Source organism: Amblyomma americanum, chromosome 1 (assembly GCF_052857255.1).
Source record: "Amblyomma americanum isolate KBUSLIRL-KWMA chromosome 1, ASM5285725v1, whole genome shotgun sequence".
In the NCBI taxonomy this organism is placed as follows: Eukaryota; Metazoa; Arthropoda; class Arachnida; order Ixodida; family Ixodidae; genus Amblyomma; species Amblyomma americanum.
The window spans coordinates 460,949,734-460,965,029 of record NC_135497.1 but is presented as its reverse complement, the minus strand read 5'-3'; the positions used below and the strand labels follow the sequence as shown (position 1 = coordinate 460,965,029).

The 15,296-nt window shown below is 52.4% G+C and overlaps 1 protein-coding gene across 1 annotated transcript in view; it reads left to right on the top strand.

Annotated features, from left to right (window-relative positions):
* The first annotated feature begins 296 nt into the window (after window positions 1-296).
* Window positions 297-15,296, top strand: part of LOC144126110 (uncharacterized) — a 29,357-nt gene continuing 14,357 nt past the window's right edge. The window contains exon 1 of the mRNA XM_077660056.1: window positions 297-1,228. Within this exon, the coding sequence (XP_077516182.1) occupies window positions 461-1,228 (768 nt within the window). The 5' untranslated portion in view covers window positions 297-460. The remainder of the gene's footprint in view (window positions 1,229-15,296) is intronic.

Below are 15,296 nucleotides of genomic sequence, written 5' to 3'. Positions count from 1 at the left end.
CAAGACTGAATCAAGACGATATAGAGAACAAGATTACAGAAATGACAAGAACCGTAGCGGAAATTTGCATGGAAAGATTATTAACTGCTTCGATCGCCGTAGAAGGGGACGCAGATGACAACAGGAAAATGACTACATCCATAAGCTCCCCGGTAATTTCCGCATGCATCGAATGACTTTTCATCAAGGTGTACTCCTACAGAAGGGAACTGCTGAACAATTTCAAAAGAAGTAATATTGCAACGGATAGAAGAAGAGATGAATGAAGACTCTTGGAGGCGCGCGTGCTCTGGGATTCGGTGCTCTGTGCGGGCCGCCTTGTGCTCTTGACCTGTGTGCTGTGCCCGGGCGTTCTCGCGTCGTTCCCGCCTGGACCACGTAACATCTTTGGTGGAGGTGCGGATTTTACGCTGCGCACACCACGCAGCTTCGTAGTACTCGTCAGGCCGGGACTACCACCATGGCTCCACCCGGCCGGTCAAGGAGCCCCACTACCCCCACTACCCCTCCTTTCGTCATCATGGCTCCACCTCGCGACCCCGGCACGTTTTCCGGCACAGATGGCTCCGACATCGAAGACTGGATTAGCCTTTACGAGCGTGTCAGCAACTACAACAGGTGGGACCCTACGCTAATGCTCGCGAACGTCATCTTTTACCTCAATGGCACGGCGCGCGTATGGTACGAGACCCACGAGGAAGAGCTAACAAGTTGGAACACCTTTAAGCAAAAGTTGAAGACGCTATTCGGTAGACCTGATGACCGCCAGCTCGCCGCCAAGAAACAGCTGGCTACTCGAGCACAGTCTTCTACCGAGAGCTACGTGGCCTACATTCAGGACATCTTGGCGCTTTGTCACAAGGTCGACGCCGCAACGAGTGAGACCGATAAAGTGGGCCACGTGCTCAAAGGCATTGCCGACGATGCGTTCCACTTGCTTGTTTGCAAAGACTGTACCTCAATTGACTCCATCATAAACGAGTGCCGTCGATTTGAGCAAGTCAAAGGCCGCCGCATTTCGCCGTCGTTTGCTCGCCTTCCCAACATGGCCGCGACATCTTCCTGTGAGGACCACCGATCACCATCCCGCACGCCCTCGGACGCCCCTGCCGTCACCGATTCAGTCACCCGGATCGTCCGACGTGAACTGCAGGCCCAAGCACCTGTGATATCCCCGCCCTCCGTCCCTGATACAACCCTGCCCGCTGTGTCGCTGATTCAGGCCGTCGTGCGGCAGGAACTCGCTCATCTGAACCTCGCTCCAGCAGTGTGCGCCATCAGAAGCCCGGACACCCCCCAGCCCCTTCCCTGTGCTTTTCGTCGCACCTATTATTCTCTGCCCCGTTCCCGCAATCCCAATGACTGGCGCACAGCGGACGACCATCTCATTTGCTTCCGGTGCTCTCGCATTGGCCACATCGCCCGTCATTGCCGTAGTCCATGGTCTTCAACGCCCCGCAACGTCTTCCCCTCCTTCTACAGTCCCGCCTCATCCCACAACTTCTCGACCCGTGCCCCGTCCGAACCGTCTGCACCAGCCGTACCCCCTCCACGCCGATTCTCCCGCTCTCCGTCCCCGCAGGGCCGCCGCTCTCGTTCGCCCCAGTCGCCTTCTCGCAGCCGCTCCCAAGTGAAAACTAAGTGATGCAGCTCCCGGAGGTGACGCTGCATCAACGACCCGGACTACAAATCCTCTCTCGACCACTCGACCTAATCTTCTGAACTTCACTATCGACCGTGTTCCTGTGCGCGCCCTGATTGACACCGGTGCTCATGTATCAGTGATGAGTGCTGCCCTCCGCCGTCGCCTCCGCAAAGTCCTAACGCCTGCAACGTCCCGTGTGTGTGTCGCGGATGGTGGCACGCCTGCTGTGGACGGTATGTGTACCGCGCGCGTTACTATTGCCGGCCAGAGTATACCAGTTCAGTTCACCGTGCTGACCACCTGTGCTCATGACCTTATCCTCGGCTTAGATTTTTTGACTGACCATTCCGCCCTCATTGACTGCTCGGAGGGTGTTCTACACCTCGCCCTTCCAATGCTGGATTCAGACCCACTTGATGTATCACTGCGACTATTCAGTACCGCATATGCTCGCCTGTCATCCCGAACCGCCTCTTTTGTTCCATTGACCCCATCTCACCCAGTTCCCGATGGCGACTATCTCGTTACTCCCAATCTTGACCTCCTCCTGACCCGTAACGTTGCCCTACCTCATACCATTGCCACCGTCCAAGCCAACGCCCTCTCTCTGCCTTTCGTCAACTTCGGCCTCACTTCTCAAGTGCTACTGTCCGGCATATGCGTCGCTACGCTATCCCCTCTCGCTCCTTGCCACGTGGCTACGTTGCCCGCTACCCCAGTTCCAGAAACCGCCGCACCGTGCCGGCAGTCTCTTCTGTCGACCGACACCTTCACAACCATGATGGCTACCGACCTCCATCCCGATCAAACTGCCAAGCTTCGTGCCCTTCTCGAATCTTTTTCGGATATTTTTGACGTGAACACCACCGCGCTGGGTCAAACTCTCGCCGTCAGGCACCGCATTGAAACAGGCGATGCCCCTCCCATCCGCCGCTTCTTAGGGCTGTGCTCCTACTTTCGTCGATTTGTTGAAGGCTTCGCCGACATCGCCCGCCCCCTCACCGACCTCCTGAAAAAGGAAGCCACCTTCATCTGGGGACCCGACCAAGCACACGCGTTTTCCACCTTGATATTGAAGCTTACTACCACGCCAGTTCTGGCCCACTTCGATGTGACAGCTCCCACTGAAGTCCGCACAGACGCCAGCGGCTATGGCATCGGTGCTATTCTCTCTCAGAGGCAATCCGAACAGCACCGTGTCATCGCCTACGCCAGCCGCCTCCTCTCCGCCCCGGAGCGCAATTACTCAATTACCGAACGTGAGTGCTTAGCCCTTGTCTGGGCGGTTGGGAAATTCCGCCCATATTTGTACGGCCGCCCTTTTACGGTTGTCACCGACCACCATGCGCTCTGCTGGCTCTCATCACTGAAAGATCCTACTGGCCGCCTAGGTCGCTGGGCTTTACACCTCCAAGACTACGACTATACCGTGGTATATAAGTCCGGTAGGCTACACACTGATGCTGACTGCCTCTCCCGATATCCCGTTGACTCGTCTGATCATTCTGGCAGGGACACCGCCGCGGACCTCTTCTCGCTCTCTGCTCTTACTCACCTTGGCGATGAGCAGCGACGAGATATCGAGCTCCGCTCTATTATTTCCCGCCTCAGAACCTCTCCATCTGACCTTGCCCTGCGCCAGTTTGTACTTCATCATGACACACTCTACCGCAGAAGCCTGAACCCGGCCGGCCCAGACCTACTGCTCGTTGTCCCGAAGCATCTGCGCAACGACGTTTTCCACGAGCTCCATGACCTCCCCACTGCTGGACATCTGGGTGTCTCGCGTACTTACGCCCGCGTGCGTCGTCGCTTCTTTTGGCCCCGTCTCTACCAGTCCGTCCGCCGCTATGTTCGTGCCTGCGACCAGTGCCAGCGCCAGAAACGTCCCGCCACGCTCTCCGCGGGTTTGCTCCAGCCTGTTGATGTGCCCCCTGAACCCTTCTATCGTGTTGGCTTGGATCTTTTGGGCCCGTTTCCGGAGTCCACCTCTGGAAACAAATGGATTGCCATTGCGACAGATTATGCTACTCGCTATGCCATCACGCGGGCCCTCCCCACCAGTACTGCTACCGACGTGGCCGATTTTCTCCTCTACGACCTCATCCTCCGTCATGGTGCACCCCGCCAACTTCTCACCGACCGCGGCCGTTGCTTTCTCTCTAAAGTTGTCGACGACATTCTCCGTTCCTGCTCAACAAAACATAAGCTGACCACCGCCTATCATCCCCAAACCAACGGTCTTACAGAGCGCCTCAACCGCACTCTCACGGATATGCTCGCCATGTACGTTCCCCGGACCATCGGGACTGGGACATTGCCCTTCCATACGTGACCTTCGCTTACAATTTTTCTCGCCATGACACTGCCGGTTACTCCCCGTTCTATCTGTTGTACGGTCGTGAACCCCAATTACCTTTGGACACGCTGCTTCCGACATCTCCTTCCCCGCCTTCTGATTATGCCCACGACGCTATTGCCCGCGCCGACCACGCCCGTCAGCTGGCTCGCTCCCGCCTACAAGCCTCACAGGTTTCACAGCAGGACTACTACGACCGCCGCCACCGCATGGTAACTTTTTCCCCTGGAACCCTCGTCTTGCTTTGGTCGCCCACACGCCGTGTCGGGCTTTGCGAAAAACTAATGTCCCGCTATGTTGGCCCATACCGTGTGCTCCGCCAGGTCACCGCCGTCACCTACGAGATTGCCCCGGCCTTTCCGGAGACCACCTCCGGTGCATCTCAGAGTCACGTTGTCCACGTCTCTCGCCTCAAGCCCTACGTGTCGCAATCCCTTCCCCCGCCCTAATTTCCACCGAGACGGTGTTTTTTTTGCGACCGGGGGCCATGCAACGGATAGAAGAAGAGATGAATGAAGACTCTTGGAGGCGCGCGTGCTCTAGGATTCGGTGCTCTGTGCCTGGTGCTCTGTGCGGGCCGCCTTGTGCTCTGGACCTGTGTGCTGTGCCCGGGCGTTCTCGCGTCGTTCCCGCCTGGACCACGTAACAATATAGCTGGAGTATTATTAGGTGAAATGTTGCCCGTTTGCAGCAGTTACACTGTTGAGGATGATGACGACGGGTGCGGCGAAGATGTCAAAGTTAGCGATCTGGTTTATGGTTGTTTAACATCCCAAAGTGACTGAGGCTATGAGAGACGGCGTAGTGAAGGGCTCCGGAAATTTTGACCACCTGGGGTTCTTTAACGTGCACTGACATTGTACAGCACACGGGCCTCTAGAATTTCGCCTCCATCGAAATTCAACCGCCGTGGCCGGGATCGAACCCGCGCCTTTCGAGTCAGCAGTCGAGCGATATAACCACTGAGCCACCGCGGCGGGCTAATCTTGGCAATCTGTCAGACGAAGATTTGCGAACCGCACTGAACAGCAGCGAGAAAGCGACGCAGAGAGAACACGGTGATCGAAGACTACGGGCGAGCATACGACACGTTGATGTGCCTTTTCGTTTCAAACAAGGCAGTCATGCAAGGATCTGCCGGAAGTATGTCTGGACCACACTGCACAACACGGACCCGGAGGATGTTTTCATCATTTCACTGCTGCTGCCCCCAGAAAGAAACCATGATTTTCGAGTAGCGCTATAAAGCGACGATGCCACGCGCCGCATATGGATCGGTCTGATGTCCGAGTACGCTCGACTGGCAGAGACGTGCAACAAAAAAATAATCTAAACCAATCCGCTGGGCTGTAAAACACGTTCACGAGCGCAATAGCACGGACAAGGACGATAATGATGAAGATGACAGTTGATGATACCAGGGTGAGATATCTATTGCATCTAACACAATCAACAACACGATGATTGCCGGCAAAGACGTCATCTTGGATTGCTCTTCCATTTCCGCACACAGTTATTATCTACTGAACAATTTCGGTAAAAACACTATGACGTATGTCTATGAGCGCCAGGCAAGCAATTTAGTGTGCCTATACGAACACAGGGCGGCGGGTGAGAACCGCCGCTAGTCATCTACCCAGTGTGACCCCCGCGCCTTCGACTGCAACTACAACGACCCGGGTGTTCACCCCATCTATGTTGTTTGTAAACGCAAAATTATCATGGATGTTGCCGCGACATGCGCGAGCGACTGTGAAAAAGAGTCCGGTTACAGCGCAGGTGACGATGACGATGAAGGTGTGATCCTTTAATAATGAAGTGAGGCTAGCCTGTTTGCTGTTGTGCAAAAAGAGGGTTTAGACTTCAGTGGCGTCGAGGACGTTATACCAATGCCATCACAATGATGGAATCACGATGATGGTTAGCAAGTCAATGATGCCACACTTGTGTAGTCTCTCCGCATATTTATCTTTTTCTCCAATTTCTCTTAAATCACACAACGGTAACGCGATTAGTTAACTAGGCAACCCGCCGATGACGTAAGCGGGTATTCTTTGCAGCTTTTCAGCTCTTCGTCATCCGTTTCTTTGATTACACTAATTATGTATGAAGCGGGTGCTGTTTAGTGCACAATGCCGTTTTTGCTGTACAATATTGTTTCAGGAAAACGCTGATTTCCACTCATGAACGCACCTTTGGTGTCGTGTAAAAGCAGTTCTGTTTTACAATCTTGAGGTGTTTCTTGAAAAAATTGCTGGCGGTTTAGCTCTGGTTAACTCTGCTCGACAGCGAAAATCTGCGTCTCTCTGGCTACGTTTGTGGTCGAGTGACTGGCGGTTTTTATCCATAGCCATACTGGCACACAGTAGTACCCATTTTTTTTATTTGTTAAACATCTTTCTTTCTTAGAGACGACATTTAAGGCACTCACACAAGACAGTATATATTTAATATAGCTTCGGTGATATTTACAACAATATTGCTCGACACCTCGACATGATGAGTGACATTATTACATAGACAATACCCGCACTCTTTGCCCCATCGTGCAATATGTTCCGGCGAAGCGCTAAAGAAATTGTATTCTGTATGTGAGGGTCCTGAAGGTACTTCACCAGGACCCTTTAGTATCATCCACTTCCCCTGCACGCACTCTGGTTGCGGCACCATCGGCACGAGTGCCGGCCAGTCTCGCGGTTCGCGTGGCCCACGGACCTCCAGAACCTGTGCGCCGACGAATACCATTCGGGGCAGCGCCTCTAAATGCCTCTGATAATCGAGTGCAACGTTGTCTGTAACGAAGAGAGCCTGCTTCCCATCAGCGCCAAGTTCTGCAACCTGCTGGTGCATAGGGACAAGGCTGCATACACGCCAAAGCAGGCCGTCAAAATAGAATGGTTGGTGTCGGAGACCGCTCAGTGCCTTCCATACGCAACTTCCAGGTAGAAATAAAGAAAACCCAGAACATCGTAACGTACCACGCGGGGCTGAACGCGAAAAACAATGCCACGGGGATGTTCAGTCACTCCTACAAGTTGCCGCAATCTCCGATGCGTGGTGATAACGCGAGCAATTATTGAGCGATGACAGGTGGGATGAGAACATTCCTTGAGCATGTGCTGGCGATGTACTCGAGTGAGATTGCGCAATCTTATGATGAGGCATACACTGAGAAGTTGGGGACCGAAAACAATCATCTGCACTTTGGAAGCCTTCACTGAAAACCACATGCCTGTGCTAAGAAACAGATTGTTCTAAAACAATTGGCCTCCGGCGAGTGCAAGCTCACGTGCAGTAAGATACTCGGCCGAAACCTTTATCCAACACTCTGCTATAGATTGTATCTTATCTGGCAGTTACCCATGCGCATAAATTGACCCGGAACTGATGAATAGGGTATTAGTTCCCATGTGATACCGCTTGATCTGGGTAAGCATGAATGGGTGACATGCTGAGTATGTTTAACGGCCACGAGCAAGGCTAAAGTAAATCCGATTCATTTCACTTGGCTTCAGCCAAAAAACTACCGTCACCCTCAGTCCGGCGGGGGGGGGGGGGGGCGGGGGGTAACCATCCATGAATGTAGTTTTGTACTACAGTAAAGACGTGTGTAAAGAAGGTAACACCTCGTTCTGGTGTGGTTTAAAGGGGTTTAACGGCAGAAAGCCGTTAGGGACGCCGTAGGGAAGGGCTCCGCAAATTTCGACCACCTGGGGTTCTTTAACGTGCACTGACATCACACAGTACACGGGCCTTTAGAATTCTACCGCCGAGGACGGGATCGAGCCCGCGTCTGTTGGGCCAGCAGCCGACCGCCATAACCACTCAGCCACCACAGCTCGTTCTCAGGACGTGTAGTTCCTTCAAATTCAGAGCCTTATAGGACGCAAGGTTTACTTCACCAGGACGGGCACAAAGCGCAAATGAAGCGTTAGCTGCAGATATTCCTTGTAATATTAAGGCAAGGAGCACGCATGAGACAACTTGAATACAGTATGTGGTGCATGTAAGGATTTTGCGCATTCAAGTTTTCCCTCGTCAACAGAAAAACGGCAAATGAAAAATTATAACTGCGCAAGCAAGCGCCAGTCGACAAGAGACCAGAGCTGATGAAAACCAGTCGCAGAACTTGACTAAAGAACATGACCTAACAAAATGCGCGCCCGTTCCTCTCGCGACAGCGAGCACACGCCTCGCCGCAGATAACGTGGACGCCCGCGATCGCACTGATTGCGCAGATTTCGTTGCGGCCGAAGACTCGGATCCGCTGGGCTGCTGACGGATGCTCGCGGCCGAATTGTTTCCGAAGCCTCGCTGGGCGGTTTCTAGCAGAGGCGACACGTGACGCAGAGCCACGGCAAAGAACTTGCGGTTGGTGACGCACTTCACGATTTCCGTTTCAACACTCGCGGTGCTGCGTGCCGGGCTTTTCGCCCAGGGTATTGTTTAGTTTGAAATAAATTGTCTTGGTCCAGGATCCGTTGCCTTGTTATTATAGGAATATGCCTCAACAACACCTATTCAGTGCTTGAATTTTGTATTGGCAGCAGCCAAATCCACTATTACTACTTTAGTTACAGAACACTAGCAAGCTTTGCTTTAGCGGCGACCGCTGTTTTACTGAGCCAACCCCTGAGAAGGGCTTCGGTGTAATCCGCCGACTCTGCTACTGCGACAACCGAGCCATCGCGTGTCCTAAGATAGAGCTAGAGGCAACCAGGTGGGCAATGCAGCTTAGAATGACGGGGAACGCCGGGAGTGACATAGCAGGTGGCTGGAGCCAGAGTTGCCGCGATGCGATAAGCTATACGCGGCCTGAGATGGAATAAAGTGGAGGAAGTGCTACGGCCGCAGTTGCGCTGCCCAGCGGCAGCGCTCAACAGCATGAAAGTAGTCACCGCAGAGAAGACTCATGTGTCAAAGCAATACAAAAAAGTTACATAATATCGGTTCTCTTCACTGTACGTAATAGCACAGCACAGTTCGATTGTGTATAATGTCGCTGCTTTGTGCTGCATAAACAAAAATGCATTGCAGCTCGGCACAGCTCGCAGTAAAACGACTGTCGGCGGAATATCACGAGCTAAGCAGCCAAGCTTAGCACTGCCAGCATATTATTGTTATTTCTGTATAACTGAAGAAAAGTACTGTGCACCATGCAGCTCACTGCCACCACTGGTGGATGCGTATTCGATGCGAACGGAGTTAAAGCCAATGCAGTCCGCAACATTAACAACACTGGACGCCCTGCGGAACACCTGCGTCCTGTTCTTCATTGCATGAATATTGGCGCTATCCAAACGAACCACACTTTTTCACCCTAAATGTGGTAAAGTTCTTCGTGAAAGAAAGAACAAGCCAAAACGCCAGTGCCCAAATACCGATTGCCTCATGGCAATTAGGATAGTTTTCCGCAGGTTCGCAAGGTCTGAGGCAGCAGGGCGGCTGCCCTACCGCTTGTGGTTATGCAAAAGCTGCATCAGGCCTGCAAGACATTGCAGAACAGCTATTCTTAGAACCGAATATAAAAGCGTTGTGTATGCTGGGTGTTGTGGCACATCAGTAGCTAAGGCTACCATGCGCCAATCAGCCCTTGAAAATTGCCACTTCGATCTTCAGAGTTGCACTCGGTTCTTCGGCGAATATCGTGTGTGTGATTTTCAATGATTTCATAATACTTGCCGTACAAAATAAATCGACATCTTTACGTATACTGCATCCATATGGGATTGCCATTTTCCGCGTTGTAAATTGTAGTCCCTGTTTCACATTCCTCTAACACGTCTCGCATACTACAAACACGTCACGTTTGACCTGCCATACTTGGCCAACCTGCTAACTTTCCGCTATTCTAAGCACTCTCGTGAAGTGCCAAATTGTCTACGTAGGCAGTCGCAGAACGAGGATCACACATATTAGCTATTAAAGATTGGCACCGTCAACAATAGCATCGATCCACGCGTATGGGAAAAATTAGAGGCCGAAAGAAACAGTCTAGCTAGATCGTTAGGCTCGAAAATTGACCCTCCGAAGACAGTTACGAAAGCGGCCAGAGCGGTCGCCCTACTGTTCGAAGTGCTGGGATGAAAGCCTGAAGGAGCTCGGCAAAGAACCTGCGAAAACGTTAGTCCGAAGGGCTCGGCGGTTGTGGGCGTTGTAGGGAACACCATCAAAAATGCAGCTGTTAGCCATTCGCTATTTTTGCTGGCTCCTGTGGATATGCGCTTTCTTCACGCATGGAACACAAAGCTGCATCATGACGACACCCAACTTGGTCCGGTCAGAGGCTGAAGAAATTGGCGATCTTCAACCGGGAGTCACCTAGGGCCGTCACCCTTATCATAGAGGATCGTGCAGCGCGCCTGCGCACTCTTCGAAGATATCTCCTTAAGAGCAAGCAAGTCTGGCGGGGTTCGCCTGCCGATAAATTTCGGGAAACTTAGCGCTGACAGTGCCACTCTCGGAGCGGACGTTAGCACAAGGAGGTTCACAAGGATAAAAGGAGGAGGTCCTGCTGCTAATCAGTGAGAGGAGCCACTACCTGCGATTGCAGATCGCAGAGCCGTTGTTCGCTACCAAACAGACCATCAATATAATATGACGGCTTTTTTTGGTAAACAATAATGCTATTTACGGGTGGCCTCGAGAGATAAATAATGTGTAGAACGTAGTCATGGTGCTGAGCGCGAAGGGCAACGCCACATGAATGGTCAGTCACTCGTAAAAGTTGCCGATTCTCGGCCAGTAGTAGAAGGCAGCCGTCACTTATGGTGCTTCGATTGCCATGTGATCACCTATCTTCGTCCTCCCCACAGCTAATTAATTCGATGGTGCCGGCGGTTACTACAACCAAGAAAGATCCTAGACACCATCGTGGCTACACCCGCTAACACAAACCGAAGCACAGGCCTGTGAGCTGGTTACGCGCGCTCGTAGCTTCCACTGCATGACCAAAACATGGCTGGACTCCTGTCCTGTATAGGCGATGGCAGACTGCTGTAGTTGGCCCGCTGGGCGGGTGGCTATCGCGGCGCCCGTATCTGAAACGATCAAGGAATCCATTAATGGAGAGGGGCTCGTGCCATCCAGGTTTCATGCTGCTTCGCACACTAGGTGGGCCGACACGGAGGTTGGCATAATAATTGATCTGGAGCCGGACTTGGCCCCTGGAGAACGCTTCGATAACATCGCTATTGCGGCTCTTCACCCGATTAGGTCAGCAGACGCCATTCGTGGCCTAAGGAAGACAGACAAGTACAGACACAGGCTTGAAGCGGAGAGGGAGCGTCGTCGTCGTTCAGGGGTTCGCCCCTCTGTGGCGGCCCGGCTTCCAACAGCCTCTCTGCCCCCCATCACCCCTCCCTCCCATTCGCCACCGAGAGGCGATGAGGAATCCGCCGCTGACCCTCCTTCCCTAGATCTTGTGGAGGTCATAGACTGCTTGGCAAGATACAATCTCCACGAAACAGGTTTAGCCACCAATATTTGCTCCCGTCCTCTTGCTTCCTCTGATTTTTCTTATATGGCCGTTTAAAATAAGCCTCAAGCCGTATAGAGCGCCGAAGAAGGTAGAGCCGGTTGTCCGGCGCCCAAATGAGTCGGCTAAAAGTTGCCACCGCCACTTCACAAGTACCATCAACAACGTTTTACAAAGGCCCAAAAAACTTTACTGGACGAGCTCAGCATGTCCATGTTGATGGCCGGAAAATCTGTTTAGCCGAGATTCACGAACAATATTCATTCCAAAACCTGACATTCCAGCTTCGGCTGCAGATTTGAGGCCTATAACAATCGGTTCGGTCCGGGTTCGACTCTTTTCTAGGTTTCTATTGGGACGTTTCACTTCATGCCGATTTCATCCTCTGCAGAGCGGGTTTTCTGATGACTGCTCCGCACAATCCAACCTGCTCCTGCTACAGGGCCTTATGAAATGGAGCAATCCAAACAAAAATATACTTCCATGCCGCCTCACTTGATCTCCGCAAAGCGTTCGACACCGTTAGTCATCATGCGCTATTTTCAGCCTTGCAGGAGGGGGGTGCGTGCCCGACGTACCTTGAGGTTGTAAAAGATATTGATTCAATGCAGAGGACCACATTTTCATATGCGGGGGTCACGGAAGGTATCCGTGTGTTCATGAAGCGGGGAATCAAGCAGGGGACCCACTGTCTTCCTTCCTATTCAATCTGGCGCTTGATCCACTGCTGCTTGAGCTGAACGAAACCCGTCTGGGGCTCCACATCAAAGATACTAACATGGCTGCATTAGCCTATGCTGACGACATCGTACTTGTCGCCAGCAGCCTCGCCGAGCTACGGACAAACTTGGATGTTCCAGTTAGGCACTTCCCTAAGCAGGGCCCTAAGCTGAATCCAGCCAAGACTCAGTATTTCAGGTGGCATTACGATGCCCACTGGTTGAAGTGGTTTGACCGCCGCATCCTCTAGCTCCGGCTCGAGAGCGCGGTGGTCAAACCTAAGGCTCGTAATGAGCCTATCCGCTATCTGGGCGTCGATCTTTTTGTAAACAAACCAACCTGGGTTTCAACCGACGTCATTAATCACCAATTGGCAGTTTTGAAATCCGCATGCTTGAAACCATTGCAAAACCTCTACTATCTCACCAGTGTTCTGGTTACAAAATTGTTATTTGCAACATCCAGCACTCTCGCTGCTAAGGCCTGCGGGACATATCTGGATCGCCACGTCCGCATCGAGGCCAAAAGGCTACTGTACTTGCCACTGTCTTTTTCGAACACCATGCTTCCTCTTCCATATAACCAGGGAAGGGGGGGGGGAGGTTGGTCGTGTTACACCTCGCCCGATTAGGACCAGAGGTACAGCTAAAAGCTTCTGCCACGTTGCAGCGGTTAGGGTCAGAACAGGTAGACACCGCTGTGGAAGAGTGCCTAAGGGACGAGAGAGAGACCATCTATACCAACACCTAGACGTCTGTCACGACGCAGCTGGCGTACTTCGTGGTAAGGCGTGAAGAGGGCCGCCGAAGGGGAGCAGGGGAACGCGCCGACAAAAGGGAGAGGCTCTCAGGGCGGCGTCGCGCGCGAGTGTCGGGAGCCTAGGCCTAAGCGAGGGGGAATGGTCCGATCGGACGCATGTGTCGTAAATGGTTTTTCTTCCGCTCGTTGTGGCATGTTTCTAGTTAGCCACAGCAGCTTGCTCGATGGGCCAGCGCCGGAGGCGAGCGGGCATCCGGGCACCCTAGGCCAGAGCGGTTAACAGGACGCATGTGTCAAATGGTTTCTCCCCCTTCGTTGTGGCATTTTTCTGGTTAGCCACGGCAGTTTGCAGCGAGCCGTGTGTTCGGTATTTTGTGCTTTTCTGTTGTGTTGCAAGGCGTGTGTTTTATATTGTGTGCTTTTCTTTTGTGTGGTGGTATGTTGCTTCCGAAATGTGGCGGGAAAGTCCCCTATTGGCTGAGGGTGTAGTTTTGGCGGGAGGACAAGGAGATGTGCGCGCGCGCTAAGGAGAGCGCGGGAGGTTGGTTGGTGGCAGCCGGACAGATCGGTCGGGTGCGGCCGGTGGTGGTCCCGGGGTCGCAGAGTTGGAAAAGCGAGTTGCTTGAGCGGCGGCCGGGCGGGTTGGCCGTGTGGTGGCCGACGGTGGTCCGGAGTCGCGAGAGTTTTGGCGTTTTGTCTTTTTTTAGTTAAAGTGGAGAGGCCGAAATCTGTCGGCATACGTAAATAGGTTGTAAATATTGTAATAAATAATTTTTTGAGGAAAGGCTTTCCAAGTGCCAATGTCGAAAGACCTGCACGCCTGTCTCAATCTCACCAGTCGCGAAGTACGTCCCCCCCCCCCCCGGGTCACTCACGAGGCCAGCCCTCTACTACTCCACGTCAACATCTGGATGCAACAACACAACCACAAGAGAGAGAGGGAAAAACAATATCGTGACTGGCGCAGCCGACAGGATTAAGGGACCGCTGCTCTGCGACGGGAACGAGGAAGACAGAGGCAACGCAAGTTGAGAAGACGTCTAGCCAGTCAGCTTACAAGCAACGTTTGCCCTTGGGTGGCGAAGAAGAGTGGAAAAACGAACAGCAAGAAAGAAGAACGCCAGCAAAAGAACAAGAGACAGCAGACGGATCTTCACCGATCTTCGCAACTTCGATACCGATGTAGGTGTGGAGATCAATCGTGGACCCGAACAGAGCCAGGGAGGACGGACTCAATTGCAGCGGGACTTGACAGTGTGGCGGCGATTCGTACCAGGACTGGTGGCATGTTAAAACGAAAGTGATTGTGAGAGAACCCTGAAACTTGGACTGATCGACGATCTTTGAATACAAGACGACGAAAGAAAACGGTGAGCGAACAGCGCTGCTCTCAGCTTTTGTTGCTCTATGCTCCCGAGGGGAAAGAGTAAGCTACTCTCGTCAGAGATGGATGATAGCACGACTAGGGGAGTGAGCGAGGCAAGCACGCAAAGGGGGAACCTGTACGCAATATGCAAATCCAAATGAAAATTGAGAAGGTGAGGCTAGAGAGGGCGAAAATTGAATTCGAGACAAGTCACAGCTGATCTATCAGAAGGGAAAGAAGCAGTAAAATACTCCAAAATGCTGAGCAGTATACTGCCCCGAATGCCGAAAGAGGAGTGAGTCACTTATTCCGGGGTGGTTTGATTCCGTGGAGATTCTGTTCCACTCCTTCAGTGTACCGGAAAGCGTGCAATTCATCACCCTGATTCCTTACCTCACTGACCGCATGCGATCAATGGCGATGCAAGATGGTACAAAAGAAATTATTCAATACAAATAGCTAAAGCAAGTAATTTTGAGGGAACTGAGACTAAGCCCGGCAGAGTATAAAAGAATGTTTGACACGGCTAAGAAAGGACCGCAGGAATCGCGGCGCCAATTCGGCTACCGGCTTCGCAGTTACTACTCATATCACACTAGCAGTAGAAGAGTGACCGAAACAGAGGAGCTAATGGAGCTGGTAGTGGTGGATAAACTGAAAGAGGCACTGCCCAATGACGCGCTGCGACAGATAGCACTTCAGGAGAACAAAAGCTGGCTGAAAATCGACGAACTTACAGAAGTAGTTGAGGCTGTGGAGAGCAGTTGGGTGGAACCATAGTTGAGTTTCCCCTTGCGGTGGCGATGAGAGGAAACTACTTGATGATGAAATCGGGGTTTCTTGATGACCCGGTGGTTCTACTCGCAAACATTCACATTACTCAAGGAGAGGAGAAGGTTAACTATTTATTTACAACATAGGTAAAAAAATGAGAAGAAACAAAGCAAGGAGAAAACTATTTACACGACTA